Below are 15,955 nucleotides of genomic sequence, written 5' to 3' on the forward strand. Positions count from 1 at the left end.
GAAAATTGTCTGTTCATATCCTTTGACCATTTATCAATTGGAGAATGGCTTGATTACTTATAAATTAAAGTCAATTCTCTGTATATTTTGGAGATGAGGCCTTTATCAGAACCTTTAACTATAAAAATGTTTTCCCAATTTGTTACTTCCCTTCTAATCTTGTTTGCATTAGTTTTGTTTGTGCAGAAACTTTTTAATTTGGTGTAATCAAAATGTTCTATTTTGTGATCAATAATGGTCTCTAGTTCTCCATTGAACACAAACTCCTTCCTCCTCCACAAGTCTGAGAGGTAAACCATCCCATGTTCCTCCAATTTATTTATGATTTCGTTCTTTATGCCTAAATCTTGGACCCATTTTGATCGTATCTTAGTATGTGGTATTTTTTTTTTTTTTTTTAATAATTTTTTATTTTATTTTATAATTATAACATTTTTTGACAGTACATATGCATGGGTAATTTTTTACAACATTATCCCTTGCACTTACTTCTATTCAGATTTTTTCCCTTCCTCCCCCAACCCCCTCCCCCTGATGGCAAGCAGTCTTATATATGTTAAATATATTACAGTATAGATACAATATATGTGTGTAGAACCGAATTTTTTTTTTTTTGTTGTTGTTGCACAGGAAGAATTGGATTCAGAAGGTAAAAATAACAGTTTACATTCATTTCCCAGTCCTTTTCTGGATGTAGCTGGTTCTGTCCATCATTAATCAATTGGAATTGGATTAGCTCTTCTCTATGTTGAAGAAATCCACTTCCATCAGCATACATCCTCGTACAGTATCATTGTTGAAGTGTATAATGATCTTCTGGTTCTGCTCGTTTCACTCAGCATCAGTTGATGTAAGTCTCTCCAAGCCTCTCTGTATTTCTCCTGTTGGTCATTTCTTATAGAACAGTAATATTCCATAACATTCATATACCATAGTTTACCCAACCATTCTCCAATTGATGGACATCCATTCATCTTCCAGCTTCTAGCCACTATGAAAAGGGCTGCCACAAACATTTTGGCACATACAGGACCCTTTCCCTTCTCTAGTAGTTCCTTGGGGTATAAGCCCAGTAGTAGTATGGCTGGGTCAAAGGGTATGCACATTTTGATAACTTTTTGGGCATAATTCCAGATTGCTCTCCAGAATGGTTGGATTCTTTCACAACTCCACCAACAATGCATCAGTGTCCCAGTTTTCCCACAGCCCCTCCAACATTCATCGTTATTTGTTCCTGTCATTTTAGCCAATCTGACAGGTGTGTAATGATACCTCAGAGTTGTCTTAATTTGCATTTCTCTGATCAATAGTGATTTGGAACACTCTTTCATATGAGTGGAAATAGTTTTAATTTCATCATCTGAAAATTGTCTGTTCATATCCTTTGACCATTTATCAATTGGAGAATGGCTTGATTTCTTATAAATTAAAGTCAATTCTCTGTATATTTTGGAGATGAGGCCTTTATCAGAACCTTTAACTGTAAAATTTTTTTCCCAATTTGTTACTTCCCTTCTAATCTTGTTTGCATTAGTTTTGTTTGTGCAGAAACTTTTTAATTTGGTGTAATCAAAATGTTCTATTTTGTGATCAATAATGGTCTCTAGTTCTCCCTTGGACACAAACTCCTTCCTCCTCCACAAGTCTGAGAGGTAAACCATCCCATGTTCCTCCAATTTATTTATGATTTCGTTCTTTATGCCTAAATCTTGGACCCATTTTGATCTAATCTTAGTATGTGGTGTTAAATGTGGGTCCATGCCTAGTTTCTGCCATACTAATTTCCAGTTTTCCCAGCAGTTTTTGTTAAATAATGAATTCTTATCCCAAAATTTGGGATCTTTGGGTTTGTCAAAGATTAGATTGCTATTTTTATTCACTATCTTGTCTTGTGAACCTAACCTATGCCACTGATCAACTAGTCTATTTCTTAGCCAATACCAAATGGTTTTGGTGACTGTTGCTTTATAATATAGCTTTAAATCAGGTACACTTAGACCACCTTCCTCTGACTTTTTTTTCATTAGTTCCCTTGCAATTCTCGACCTTTTATTCTTCCATATGAATTGTGTTGTTATTTTTCCTAGGTCATTAAAATAGTTTCTTGGGAGTCTGATTGGTATAGCACTAAATAAATAGATTAGTTTGGGGAGTATTGTCATCTTTATTATATTCGCTCGGCCTATCCAAGAGCATTGAATGTCTTTCCAATTATTTAAATCTGACTTTATTTTTGTGGCAAGTGTTTTGTAATTTTGCTCATATAATTCCTGACTCTCCTTTGGTAGATATATTCCCAAATATTTTATACTATCGATTGTTATTTTGAATGGAATTTCTCTTTGTATCTCTTGCTGTTGGATTGTGTTGGTAATGTATAAAAATCCTGAGGATTTATGTGGATTTATTTTGTATCCTGCGACTTTGCTAAAATTCTGAATTATTTCTAATAGCTTTTTAGCAGAGTCTTTGGGGTTCTCTAAGTATACCATCATGTCATCTGCGAAAAGTGACAATTTGATTTCTTCATTTCCTACTCTAATTCCTTGAATCTCTTTCTCGGCTCTTATTGCCGAGGCTAGAGTTTCTAGTACTATATTGAATAGTAATGGTGATAGTGGGCAACCTTGTTTCACTCCTGATCTTACAGGGAAAGGTTCTAGTTTATCACCATTACATATGATGTTTACTGAAGGTTTTAAATATATGCTCCTTATTATTTTAAGGAATAGTCCATTTATTCCTATACTCTCAAGCGTTTTTAGTAGGAATGGATGTTGGATTTTATCAAATGCTTTTTCTGCATCTATTGAGATGATCATATGGTTTTTATTAATTTGATTATTAATATGGTCAATTATACTAATAGTTTTCCTAATATTAAACCAGCCCTGCATTCCTGGTATAAATCCCACTTGGTCATAGTGTATTATCCTGGGGATGATTTTCTGAAGTCTATTTGCTAATATCTTATTTAAGATTTTAGCATCAATATTCATTAAGGAAATTGGTCTATAGTTTTCTTTCTCAGTTTTCGATCTACCTGGTTTAGGTATCAGTACCATGTCTGTGTCATAAAAGGAATTTGGTAGGACTCCTTCAATCCCTATTTTTTCAAATAGTTTACATAGCATTGGAGTTAGTTGTTCTTTAAATGTTTGGTAGAATTCACCTGTAAATCCATCTGGTCCTGGGGACTTTTTCTTAGGAAGTTGGTTAATAGCTTGGTCTATTTCTTTTTCTGAGATGGGACTATTTAGACTACTTACTTCTTCCTCTGTTAATCTGGGCAAGCTATATTTTTGAAGGTATTCTTCCATTTCATTTAAGTTATCGAATTTATCGGCATAAAGTTGAACAAAGTAGCTCCTAACTATTATTCTAATTTCCTCTTCATTAGTGGTGAGTTCACCCTTTTCATTTTCAAGACTATCAATTTGCTTTTTCTCTTTCCTTTTTTTAATCAGGTTTACTAAGGGTTTGTCTATTTTGTTGGTTTTTTCATAAAACCAACTCTTAGTTTTATTAATTAATTCAATAGTTTTTTTACTTCAATTTTATTAATCTCACCTTTTATTTTTTGAATTTCAAGTTTTGTGTTTGGGGGTTTTTAATTTGTTCCTTTTCTAGCAATTTTAGTTGTATGCCCAATTCGTTGGCCCTCTCTTTCTCTATTTTATGCAAGTAGGCCTGTAGAGATATAAAACTTCCCCTTATTACTGCTTTGGCTGTATCCCACACATTTTGGTATGATGTCTCATTATTGTCATTTTCTTGGGTGAAGTTATTAATTATGTGTATGATTTGCTGTTTTACCCAATCATTCTTTAGTATAAAATTATTTAGTTTCCAATTATTTTTTGGTCTATTTTCCCCTGGCTTTTTATTAAATGTTATTTTGATTGCATTATGGTCTGAAAAGGATGCATTTACTATTTCTGCCTTACTGCATTTGATTTTGAGGTTTTTATGCCCTAGTATATGATCAATTTTTATATAGTTTCCATGAACTGCTGAGAAGAAAGTATATTCCTTTCTGTCTCCATTTAGCTTTCGCCAAAGATCTATCATATCAAACTTTTCTAGTATTCTGTTTACCTCTTTGACTTCTTTCTTATTTATTTTGTGGTTTGATTTATCTAATTCTGAGAGTGCAAGGTTGAGATCTCCCACTATTATAGTTTTGCTATCTATTTCCTCTTGCAGCTCTCTTAATTTCTCTTTTAAGAATTTAGATGCTGCACCACTTGGTGCATATATGTTTAATATTGATACTGCTTCATTATTGATGTTGCCCTTTAGCAGGATATAATGCCCTTCCTTATCTCTTTTAATTAGATCAATTTTTGTTTTTGCTTGATCTGAGATGAGGATGGCTACTCCTGCTTTTTTGGTTTTGCCTGAAGCATAAAAGATTCTGCTCCACCCTTTTACTTTTAGTTTGAATGTCTCACCCTGTTTCAGGTGTGTTTCCTGTAAACAACATATAGTAGGATTCTGACTTTTAATCCAGTCTGCTAACTGCTTCCTCTTTATGAGGCAGTTTGCCCCATTCACATTTATGGTTAGAAGGACTAATTCTATATTGCTTGCCATCCTATTAACCCCTGCTTATGCTTTTCCCCTTTCCTTCCCTTTTACCCTCCTATCCAGTATTAAACTGGTGAACACCACTTGCTTTTCACAGCCCTCCCTTTTTAGGATCCCTCCCCCACCTTAAAGATCCTCCCCTTATTTTACCCCTTTTCCTCGAAATTACTGTATTCCCTTCCCCTTAGCTTACTCCTTCCACTTTTCAATGAAGTGGAAGAAGTTTCACCATAAATCGAATATGTCTATTGATACACGCTATGTTCATCTTCCTCCTTTCTTTCTCTCAGATATAATAGGTTACCTTTGCCTCTTCATGAGATGTAGTACCACCACTTTACACTTTTTTATGATATAATCTCCTTTCCACCTCTAGTTTCTAAGACAAATTGTACATATGTTCTTTACATATTTTTTTGACAGAAGTATAGTTCTCAAGATTTCTTTTTACCTTTTTAGAAATCTCTTGAGTTCTGTATTTGAAGATCAAACCTTTTATGTAGGTCTGGTTTTTTCATCAAAAATAGATGGAATTCATTTATTTCGTTAAATGTCCATCTTCTTCCCTGGAAAACGATGCTCATTCTTGCTGGGTAAGTTATTCTTGGCTGCATACCAAGTTCCTTAGCCTTTCGGAATATCATGTTCCAGGCCCTGCGTTCTTTTAATGTGGACGCTGCTAGATCCTGGGTTATCCTTATTGTGGATCCTCCATATCTGAATTGTTTTTTTCTAGCAGCTTCCAATATCTTTTCCTTTGTCTGATGGTTCTTGAACTTGGCCACTATATTTCTTGGCGTTTTGATTTTTAGGGTCCCTTTCAGTAGGTGATCGATGAATTTTTTCAATGTCCATTTTACCCTCTGTTTCCAGAATGTCTGGGCAGTTCTCTTTGATAATTTCCTCGAAAATGGTGTCCAAGCTCTTTTTTTCCTCCCATTTTTCAGGGAGTCCGATTATTCTCAAATTGTCTCTCCTGGATCTGTTTTCCAGGTCTGTTGTCTTTCTGGTAAGGTACTTGACAGTCTTTTCAATTGTTTCATTTCTCTGGTTTTGCTTGACTACCTCTTGGTTTCTCCTTGAGTCATTCATTTCTACTTGTTCCAGTCTAATTTTCAATGATGTATTTTCTTCACTCACTTTTTTTATATCTCTTTGTAATTGTCCAATTGAGTTTTTATCTTCTATGGAATTTTTTTCCATTTTATCCATTTTATTTTTTAGAGAGCTGATTTCTTTTTCCAGCTCAATAATCCTGTTTTCCTTGGAGTTGTTTACCTTTTCCAGCTCACTAATCCTGTTTTCCTTGGAGTTGTTTACCTTTTCCAGCTCACTAATCTTGTTTCTCAATGATTTGATTTCTTTATCCACTCTGTCTTTGAATGCATGGGATGACTTCTCCAGGCTCTCTTGCCAAGCTTCCCTTTCCTTTTCCCATTTCTCTTCCAGCTCTCTTGTGAGAGCCTTTTTGATTTCCTCTATGAGGTTCTTTTGTATTGAGGAGCAGCTTATATCCCTCCCAGGGGATACATCTGGGGGACAGTCTGTTCCTAGTCTCCTCAGCATTTGAAGTCTGCTCCCTCTCCACACAGAAGCTGTCAATGGTTAGAGCCCTTTTGAATTTTTTGTTCATTTTGTCAGAGTAGGAATCAAAGAAAACAAACTGACAAGAGAAACAATTGGTCTGTTTTGCAGGGGATGGGGCTGGATGGTATTAATGGGCTTCCTCTACAGACTGGGGGTAGGGCAGCAGAGAGCCACTAACAGAACAGCTATGACTGTACTGAGTCTGCGCTCTGAGACTCTGAGAACGCACCGAGTCAGTCCAAGTGGGGGTTGGGGGTGGCCGGGCTCTGAGAGATGCTGGCTTTCTGGGGTTTTAATCTTCACCTCCGGTGTTTACACCCTCCCAGCCGCTCCTGGCTTGCTGCCAAGACGGAGCATCCACACTGGGGCAAAAGCCCTTTCGCAGAAACGGCAGAGATCACACCTCCCCCCTTCCCCCCCCTTCTGGTCTGAGCTGTGTGAGCTGCCTGTCTTGCTCTGGCTGCCTGCCCTCAGTCTGTGCCCAGTCTGATTGACCCTCCCCCGAGCAAACACAGACGTTTTCTGGCGACTTTCAAGGATGTCTTCTCTTGGTGATTATTTGTGGATTTCTTTCTGGGTCAAGCATTAAGTCAGAGGCTTGTCATGAAGTAAGTTCTGAGAGAAAACGAGGAGCTCAAGCAGCTGTCTGCCTACACGCCGCCATCTTGGCCGGAAGTCCTCATTTTAATTTCTTGACTCCAACCAGGCCCAATGCTCTATCCCATCTCCTGTCTCATTTTCCCCCATAGCAGCCATCAAATCAGACTTTGGCACAGAGATGTTACCTGTCCAGGACCACACTGATAATGGCATTTGAGATGATTTGAACCCAGGTTTTCTTGACATTTTTATGTCAGTCATTTTTATGAGTTAAGTGATTTATATTCCCAGAGTTAGCCTCAGTAATTATGATAGAGAATCTTGTTTATACTGGGAGAAAAAAAAAAAAAAGCCAACTCAGGTTTAATTGTAAGGGAATTTTTAATCCCATTGTTTTTTTGGCTAGTTAACTTTTTGTGGATCGTGTTTCTTTTGTCTAAGGTTGCTGCATCAACTGGACACATGGTTGTGTTGGTGGACCAGTCAGATGAGATTCTGGCCAAGTCCAAAAAAGGAATTGAAGGGAATCTCCAGAGAGTGGCCAAAAAGAAGTTTGCAGAAAATCCTCAGGTAACATCTTAGTCTTGATACCTTCAGATCAGGCCATTTGGAAATTGTGCTTTTTGTATGGAGTACATTTTTTAAGGGGTCCAAGAAGATAGCATTTTTCTGTTGAGCAAATATAATGGTGAGGGAGAGGGGCATTAGGTATTCTTTTATGATTCAAGGGGCCCCAAAAAGTGAATTGGGAACATAGTTTTCAACTCCCTCAACATCTCTGATTTGTTCTTGAGCAATAAATACTTACTTAACAATGCCTTATCATAGATTATAGAACCAGACAATACTTTTATTAATGGAAAATAAAGGAAGCATTTAAATTTGACAAAACTTATGCTAGACTATCCATTTTTTTTCATCCTGCCCCATATCCTTATTGGCTAGAAAGAATGATACTAAAGAATGTAGTATTCTTGACTATTTTGAGAATTGACATTGCTTTTTTAGTAGTTTAGCCTGGGACAAACAGTTGTGAACATAATGATTGGAAACTTTTATTTAGAACTAGACTGATAGAATAAGGTCTTTGAAATGAGGTATTATAAAGATTTCTTTTTCTGCACAAGCACTATTTCTTGAGGCACATTGGTTTCTTTCTTTCCCACTTTATTTTGGCAACATTATGAATATTTTCAAATGAAATATATGACTTTTTTCTCCTCTCTCCTCCAACTTATTAGGCTGGTGATGAATTTATTAAGAAGACTATGAGCAACATATCTTTGAGCACAGATGCAGCTTCTGTGGTTCACAGCACTGACTTGGTGATAGAGGCCATTGTAGAAAACCTGAAATTGAAAAATGAGTTATTCCAGAGGCTGGACAAGTTTGCAGCAGAGTATGTATGCAGACACCCATATGGTTTTCATTTTCTCTCCAAAACTTATGCTGTTTCCTAACTTCTTTCTGTCAATTGTCTTATTTTCGGTTATCTTTCTAAGTATCCAGATGCTCTGCTTTGTAGTCAACCTCAGTTTTCTTTATCTTCAGTCCAGTCAGTTACCAAGTCCGTGTTTGTCTTCACATTTCTCCTTATCTGTTCTTATTTCTATACAAACATAGTCACCATTAGAGGTTTAGGCCCTCAGCACCTCTCATTTTGATTATGGGAATAGCCTACAAGTTTAATATCTATATACAATCCCTCCCATCTCCAATCCACTCTCTATAGATCTGCTAAAATGGTATTCCTAAAACAGATCTGACCAAATCACTTTCCTGCCTGGATGTCTCCCTGTTAGTATAAAATATAATTTCCCCTTCTGGCACCTAAAATCTTTCAAAATCTTATGCTAACCCCTCTTTTGGGCACATTACCTATTATTCCCTCTTGGGTATTCTACTTTCCAGCCAAATTAGCATAGTTATTATATATACATTCCCACACCCTTCTCTGTGCCTTTAGTAGAGTGCTGTTCTTTAGCTAGAATTAGCTAATATTCCTAGTTTTCTTCAATACTTAGCTCATATTCCATCTCCGACAAGAGGCCTTTCCTGTATTTTTCTGTTATTAGTATTCTTGGCCCACAAAATTACTTTGTTTTAAAATATATTGGAAAGTTCTTGAAGCAGAGACTATTTAATTTTTGTCTTTATTCCCTCAGTATCCAGTATGGTGCTTAATAAACACAAAACTATGTTTAATATATGCTTCTTTAACTTAATTGTTGAATATATTCAGTATTTATTGAGTCTCTATTGTATGCAAGGAATTCTGTGTCTGCCCCTTCTCTCCTCCTCCCATAGGGGATACAAAGTTGAATAAGACAGTTTTACCCTCAAGGTATTGATAATGATAGTCATGTCTGTAAACCTTAAAGAATTATATAAAATACTTTCCTTCCATCAGTCCTGTACAGATGAGACAAATATTATAATACTTTGCATATGAAAGAACTGAGACTTAGAAAGAGCTAGTCTTAATCCTAGAAAGTGACAGAACTCAGATTCAAACATAGGACTTCTGACTCCAAATCAAATTATTATCACTATATACCATTGTTCAAAGGGCTCTCACTTCATCAATCACAGGGCATCAGAAAGCCTTCGGTGGAAGAGGTGACAGAAAAAGAAATACTACTTGTGAAAAGCTTTAGTGCAAGAAAAGGACCTTAAAGAATGGATAGGATTTTACAGATGGAAATATTATTCTTAGAAGAAGCAGAAGAAGGAGGCAGAAAACAAGAGTAAGGACATCATTTTGGATTGGGTATGGTTTTTTTTTGTAAGAGGAACAACATAGTGTAGAGTAGAGCTTATTAAATCCTTTCTTCTTGTGACTTATTTTCACCCAAGAAATTTTTAGGTGACCCCAGGTATATAAGTATATGAAATAGGTATACACATTAAACACTGACTGAGAATAAATCATAATTTTGTCATTCCCCACATTTAGTTACAAGACCTCATATGGGATCATGAACCACAATTTAAGAATCTGGGCTGTAGAGGATAGAGGTCTGGTCTCAAAACCAGACAGATTTCAGTTTCTGTCCTATCTCTGACATACACTATCCTTGTGTGACCTATGAATTGTGCTATCCTTTACTGATAGAGGAGGATTTCCTCACATAGGAATTCAGTAGATGAGTATCTATCCCCTGATTGTCTTGTATCAGTACATAATGAACATGATTGACAAGTTTAGCTCTGTTCATCTTTCAGTTGAAAATAAGGCCTATGTTAGCAGGAAGGAAATCAATACGTCTTTAGCACAGTGGGCCAGAGAATCATCATCAGCATCAATGTCTCTTCCAGTAGAGTTAGTGTTAGAATGTTTTATTACCCTTAGAAATTGAAACTATTTCTTACTTCATCCTTCTGAATAATCTCGCATTTCATTTCTAAGTGTCAGTTCTAGTTCTCTTATCTGCAAAATGAGAGGGACTGGGCTAGAAGATCTCTAAGGGTTCCTTTGCAGCTCTGTGATTTTAAAATTATTTTATTTTATGAGTAGCAGCTTTGCTATGGAAGCCACAGACTTAAAGGCAATTGAAGACTATGATTATATAAAATTTACAATACAAAGATAGCTGTTGATGGCATGCTTAATCACCAGTGTGCTATTTGGATATGCGACTAGTTCAAAAAAAATAACTGTTGTGTTACTTATCCTAGTCAATTATGTTTTCTTTTTCTTTACCTTCTATATGGATGGTTTTCTGGGTCTTGAGACCAAGATCTTGGTCTTGGACTTTGAGGCCACATCTAAATATGAATTGTTTTCCAGTAACCTATTATTTGACCTTATGTAGTTCAGAGAATACACATAGGAACAAAACTTTTCCTAGCTTGGAACGCTTGGAATTGGAATGAGGCAGGATAAAGCTGTAACAAAATAAAGTTTCTCTCAAATAGCTTTCAGAAAGCAAAAACTAAGGAAATCAACTCTAGATGGAAAGATACATGGAAAAGGTAATTAGAGAAGCCCTACCTTCACAGAACATAGTATAAAACTATTCTTACAGCCCTGTCCTTGTGCTTCTGTGAGACAAGTTGGTGCTAGAGCTAAGTCATGTTGCTGAAACACGGGTTCCTTATCAGTAGGGGTTACTGGCACTGGAGTAAGAGTCAGACCTAGAATCACTTACTACACGTAGTAAGAGATCTTGGATAAATCATTTAAACTTTCTGGGTCTTATGTGACTCATCAGTAAAATGAAATTAAACTAATTATCTAAATCTAGGCTTTTTTATGATTGATTCTTGAGCTCATTTTCAGCATTAACATTAAAGTTTGTGGTTTTTGACAAACATCATCAATTCCTAAGGTGGCAGTAACTTGAGATATCAGAGCTAAAGAAGACTTAACTTTTAATTTTATTTTTTTTTAAGATGATCCAAGAAAAATGTAGTTATATTTCCTTCCAAATAAAATTTTGTTTTTTCTCAATCACATGTTGTTAACATGTCCTCCTAGCAGTTAATATTACCAGTCTGCTCTAGGCCCAACAGAGTACCTTTGACCACTGACCTTTGCAGTGTCAACTCTACCCGGTTCGCCTTCTCTGAGGCCTTCAAAGGTCTCTGACCACGATTTCTTGAATAGTAGTTTAGCACGCCCAAGAACAGCCACGTGTAATCTTAAAAGCTTTTATTATACATACTCATATAATGCCCTGACTTAATGACCTGACTTGTTAACTCCTTAGTGAACACCTCCATCAGCTTGGCTCAGCTACCCCAAGTTAGGGAGCTAGGTTAAAGAGAGCGACTTACTGCCTGCAGTTGGCTCATAAAGGGCTTGTGAGGTCACACACACAGCCAAGCAGCGAGAGAGCCCATTACGAAGCTATCTCAATATAGGACTGACATGGCAGTCATATATCCACAGAGATTACTTCTGGGCCACTCAGTTTCCTGTTGCACCATGGCTGCCCATTTAAAGGATCCTTACAACATGTAAAAATAAATTAGACACTTGTTTTTAAATTTTGACTTCCAAGTTCTTTCCCTTTCTTCTCTCCCTTCCCAATTCCTAGGTTGGTAAGCACTTTGATACAGGTTATACATGTACAGTCATGTAAAACATTGAAAGAGACTTTGGGGGCACTAAGCTCCTAGCAGGGTGTAGATTCCTAGGTTTTTAATCAGAAAATCCTGAGTTTAAATCTTACTTCAGATATAATATTGTGTGAGGAGGGTTAAGTTACTTATCCTTTAAAGGTCTTCCTCAGATTTCTCAGCTATAAATAAAATGGAGATAGCGCCTATCTTAGAGGATTGTTGTAAGGATCAAATGAGATAATATTTATAAAATGCTTAGCACAAAAATTGAGCATAGTGGGCAGCTAGGTGGCACAATGAAGAGAGCATCAGGCCCCAGATATTTATTAGCTGTATGATCTTGGGCAAGTTATTTAACCCCTATTTGCCTCAGTTCCTCATTTGTAAAATGAAAGCACATTGGAGAAAGAAATGGCTCACCAATCCAATATCTTTGCCAAGAAAATTCCATAGATACAACTGAACAACAACAGCAGCATGGTGAAAGAATATGCTGGAATAAGCACTGATTATGCAGGGAACTGTGATAAGCTTTGGGGTTGAAAGTGCACGATATAAGAGAGTCTTTATAGAGCTTACATGGGGGACGATAACCATATCAGGAGGAGTTCACACTTGAGGCAGAGCCAGGTAGAAGAGGGCCTCTTCTTTTTTTTAAAATTATTTTATTGAAACTTTTTATTTACAAGATATATGCATGGGTAATTTTTCAGCATTGACAATTGCAAAACTTTTTGTTCCAATTTTTCCCCTCCTTTCCCCCACCCCTCCCCCAGATGGCAGGTTGATCAATACATGTTAAATATGTTAAAGTATAAATTAAATGCAATATATGTATACATATCCATAGTTATTTGCTGTACAAAAAGAATCGGACTTTGAAATAATATATAATTAGCCTGTGAAGGAAATAAAAAATGCAGGCAGACAAAAAATAGAGGGATTGGGAATTCTATGTAGTGGTTCATAGTCATCTCCCAGAGTTCTTTCGCTAAGTGTAGCTGGTTCAATTCATTACTGCTCTATTAGAACTGATTTGGCTCATCTCATTGTTGAAGATGGCCATGTCCATCAGAATTGATCATCATATAGTATTGTTGTTGAAGCATATAATGATCTCTTAGTCCTGCTCATTTCACTCAGCATCAGTTCCTGTAAGTGTCTCCAGGCCTTCCTGAAATCATCCCGTTGGCCATTTCTTACAGAACAATAATATTCCATAATATTCATATACCACAATTCTCCAATTGATGGGCATCCATTTAGTTTCCAGTTTCTGGCCATTACAAAAAGGGCTGCCACAAACATTCTTGCACATACAGGTCCCTTTCCCTTCTAAGATATCTTTGGATTATAAGCCCAGTAGTAACACTGCTGAGAGCCTCTTAAAGAGGCAAAACTCCATGTGACAAGAGTTAAAGGAATGTACATGCGTGGACCCTTCATGAAACAATGGTCCTGAGAACAGCTTCAGCATAGAGGAATTTTCATGGTGAGGAGGCTGGTGGCCAGAAGATATAGAAGGCCAGAAAGTTGATGAAGCCAGGAGAGAGCTCCTCAAAGGCAGGGACTGTATTATTTTTATCTTTGTGATACCCAGCTTAATCAGTCTTTATCTGTGGCTATTGAGCAAATTATTAATCAGCCAGGTAGTACAGTGAATAGAACTTTTATCCTATAGTTGGGAAGACCTGAATTCAAATATGTCTTTAAACAGTTAGATGTATGATCCTGGAAGTCACTTAATTTTAGCCTCAGTTTCCTCATCTGTAAAATGGGAATACTAAACCCTTATGGGTTTAATAATAAAATGAGGTGGTATTTGTAAATTGCTTTGCAAACCTTAAAGTGAATATTATTATTTATATTATTTATTGTGCTTATTTATTTCTATTAATAGCAATTATTATTTCTGAATCTTGGTTTTCTCATTTATGTTTTAAAATAAAGATAATGTAACAACTATCACCCTTCTATCACCCAGAGTTGATGTGAGGAAAACACTTTGTAAATCTTTAAAATATAAGCTTGCATAAAAATGTTCATTTTCTTTGTATGGTACCTCCCTCCACTATACAGACTCTTAACTCCCTAGGACTTAATAAGTAGGTCCAAAGGAATTGTCTGGGACATTGAAAGTTATATTGAAAGTCACTAAACTAAGTGACTTATCATCTAACATAAATCAATTCACCAAAATCAAAATAAAATTTCCTTGCTTTTAAATTGAGAATAACTCTGCTGTTTGAGCTTGTTTGAGAGAACCTACCTTCAGCTTATTTGAGAGAACCTACCTTCAGCTTATTTGAAATTATGGCATAAGTAAGTTATATGCTTCATCATTGGGTTTTTTTTTTTTTTTTTTAGCCCATTGTTCTTTTAGTGACTGAATGATTTTATTCCAGTAGAATGCGTTGTTTTTCCTCTATATTTCAGACAAATCATGGTTGCCTCTTTAAGCAGAGGCCAAGCCTGTCATTCTTATATTCCTTCCAGTGACCATTGACTAATAATGACCTGGGTTCATGAAGTATTCAACTTATCTCTTTTAGACTGCTCATTGTCTAGTTTTCCACAAGGTGGCACAGTAGGAATAAGCAGTTATATTTGAATTTCTTTAAGGAATGTTAACTTTTGTATTAATCTTGGGTGGGAGAGGAAAATTAATGTGAATGGTGCATCCTGAGCCACAATCTTATTCTGTCTTTCCCCCCCATATTTAATTGGAATTTTTTTCTGAACTATATTACAAAAAGTGAGATAATTTATATTCAAAAATTATTTGAAGAAAAAAAGGGCACAGACTTTGGTTTAATGTTTGCCATCAGAGTTTCCTAGATGGTAGTTTGTTTTAAATATAAGGATAAGACTGTCCTTATCAGACTTCTGTAGCCACAAAAGTCTTAATTTCTAATGGTGAGATTCTTTAAGTAGTCCTATGAAGATATGGGGCAGCTGGGTAGTTGTGGCTTCAGACAGTAGCTGTGTGAAGACCCTTAATCCTATTTACCTCAATTTCCTCATCTATAAAATGAGCTGGAGAAGGAAAAGGCAGATTACTGCAATATTTTTGCTAAGAAAACTTCAAACGGGACCATGAATATTTGAGCAGGACTGAAACAACTTAGCAACAATGAAGACATTAGGGAAAGCTCGTTGTTATTTTATAGCTGAGAAATTCTTTTGTAAAATGAAAATATTAAATTTCTAGGTAGGATGTATAGCAGAAAGGATACTGGATTTGGCAGTGGGGATGTCTGAATCTCAGCTCTGTTTCTGTTCCTATTACACTATTATGTAACCCCTTGGGCTTCAGTTTTCTTATCTATAAAATAAAGGGATTAGATAGGGTGGCCTCCAAGACTCCTCATCTTGTTAGCTCTGGTGTTTTGAACCTGTGATTTTTAATTAGTTAAATGAACTTTTAAAGTTCCTCCTATCTTTCTAGTTGTTTTATAACTTTATTTTTATCTGTTTTCCACGATCTGGTGCTTTAATGTTCTTGTGAATTTTCACTACTTGTCTCCTTGCCCAGTGTTTCTCCTCTTTTTATTTCTGCTTCCTGGTTTCCTTTAAGTTTTACCCTAAATTCTACTTCTGCATCTCCTGATAACCCTAGATTCTAGAACATTACTTCTGTTGATTAATTTTTAGTTTACCTTGTTTGTATATAATTGATTTTATGCTGAGAGCACAGACTTTTTTTTTTTTTTTAATTTCTTTGTATTCTCAGCTCTTAGGATGGTTTCTGGAACACAGACTAATAAATGCTAGTTGATAATTTCTAGGTTTTTCTTTTTTTTAATGTGTAACATTTTTACAAGGCTTTACTGTTTTTTTTCTTTTTTTCATTACTATTCCTTTATCCTTATAATTTTATTTTGTTAAACTATACACAGAACAAGAGAATTTTTACCTTTTATTCCATATGAATTAGGAAATGAAAAAGGGATAAGGGGACAAGCTTTCCTTTAAATCATAGGTTGAATTAATTTAAATCCAAACTCAAGATAAGATTATAATTTTTCTGGGGGATACGATGTTTTTTCTCTTCCTTTTTTCCCAAAAGGGACAGATTAGCTGTTACCCAGAGTCAGTAGTTACCTGATGT

General features: G+C 35.9%; 1 protein-coding gene across 1 annotated transcript in view; it reads left to right on the top strand.

Annotated features, from left to right (window-relative positions):
* HADH (hydroxyacyl-CoA dehydrogenase) overlaps positions 1 to 15,955 on the top strand; it is a 51,702-nt gene that overhangs the window by 18,269 nt on the left and 17,478 nt on the right. Inside the window, exons 2-3 of the mRNA XM_074272861.1 lie at positions 7,219 to 7,347; positions 8,019 to 8,176. Of these exons, the coding sequence (XP_074128962.1) occupies positions 7,219 to 7,347; positions 8,019 to 8,176 (287 nt within the window). The remainder of the gene's footprint in view (positions 1 to 7,218; positions 7,348 to 8,018; positions 8,177 to 15,955) is intronic.

Source organism: Sminthopsis crassicaudata, chromosome 6 (assembly GCF_048593235.1).
Source record: "Sminthopsis crassicaudata isolate SCR6 chromosome 6, ASM4859323v1, whole genome shotgun sequence".
Lineage (NCBI taxonomy): Eukaryota > Metazoa > Chordata > Mammalia > Dasyuromorphia > Dasyuridae > Sminthopsis > Sminthopsis crassicaudata.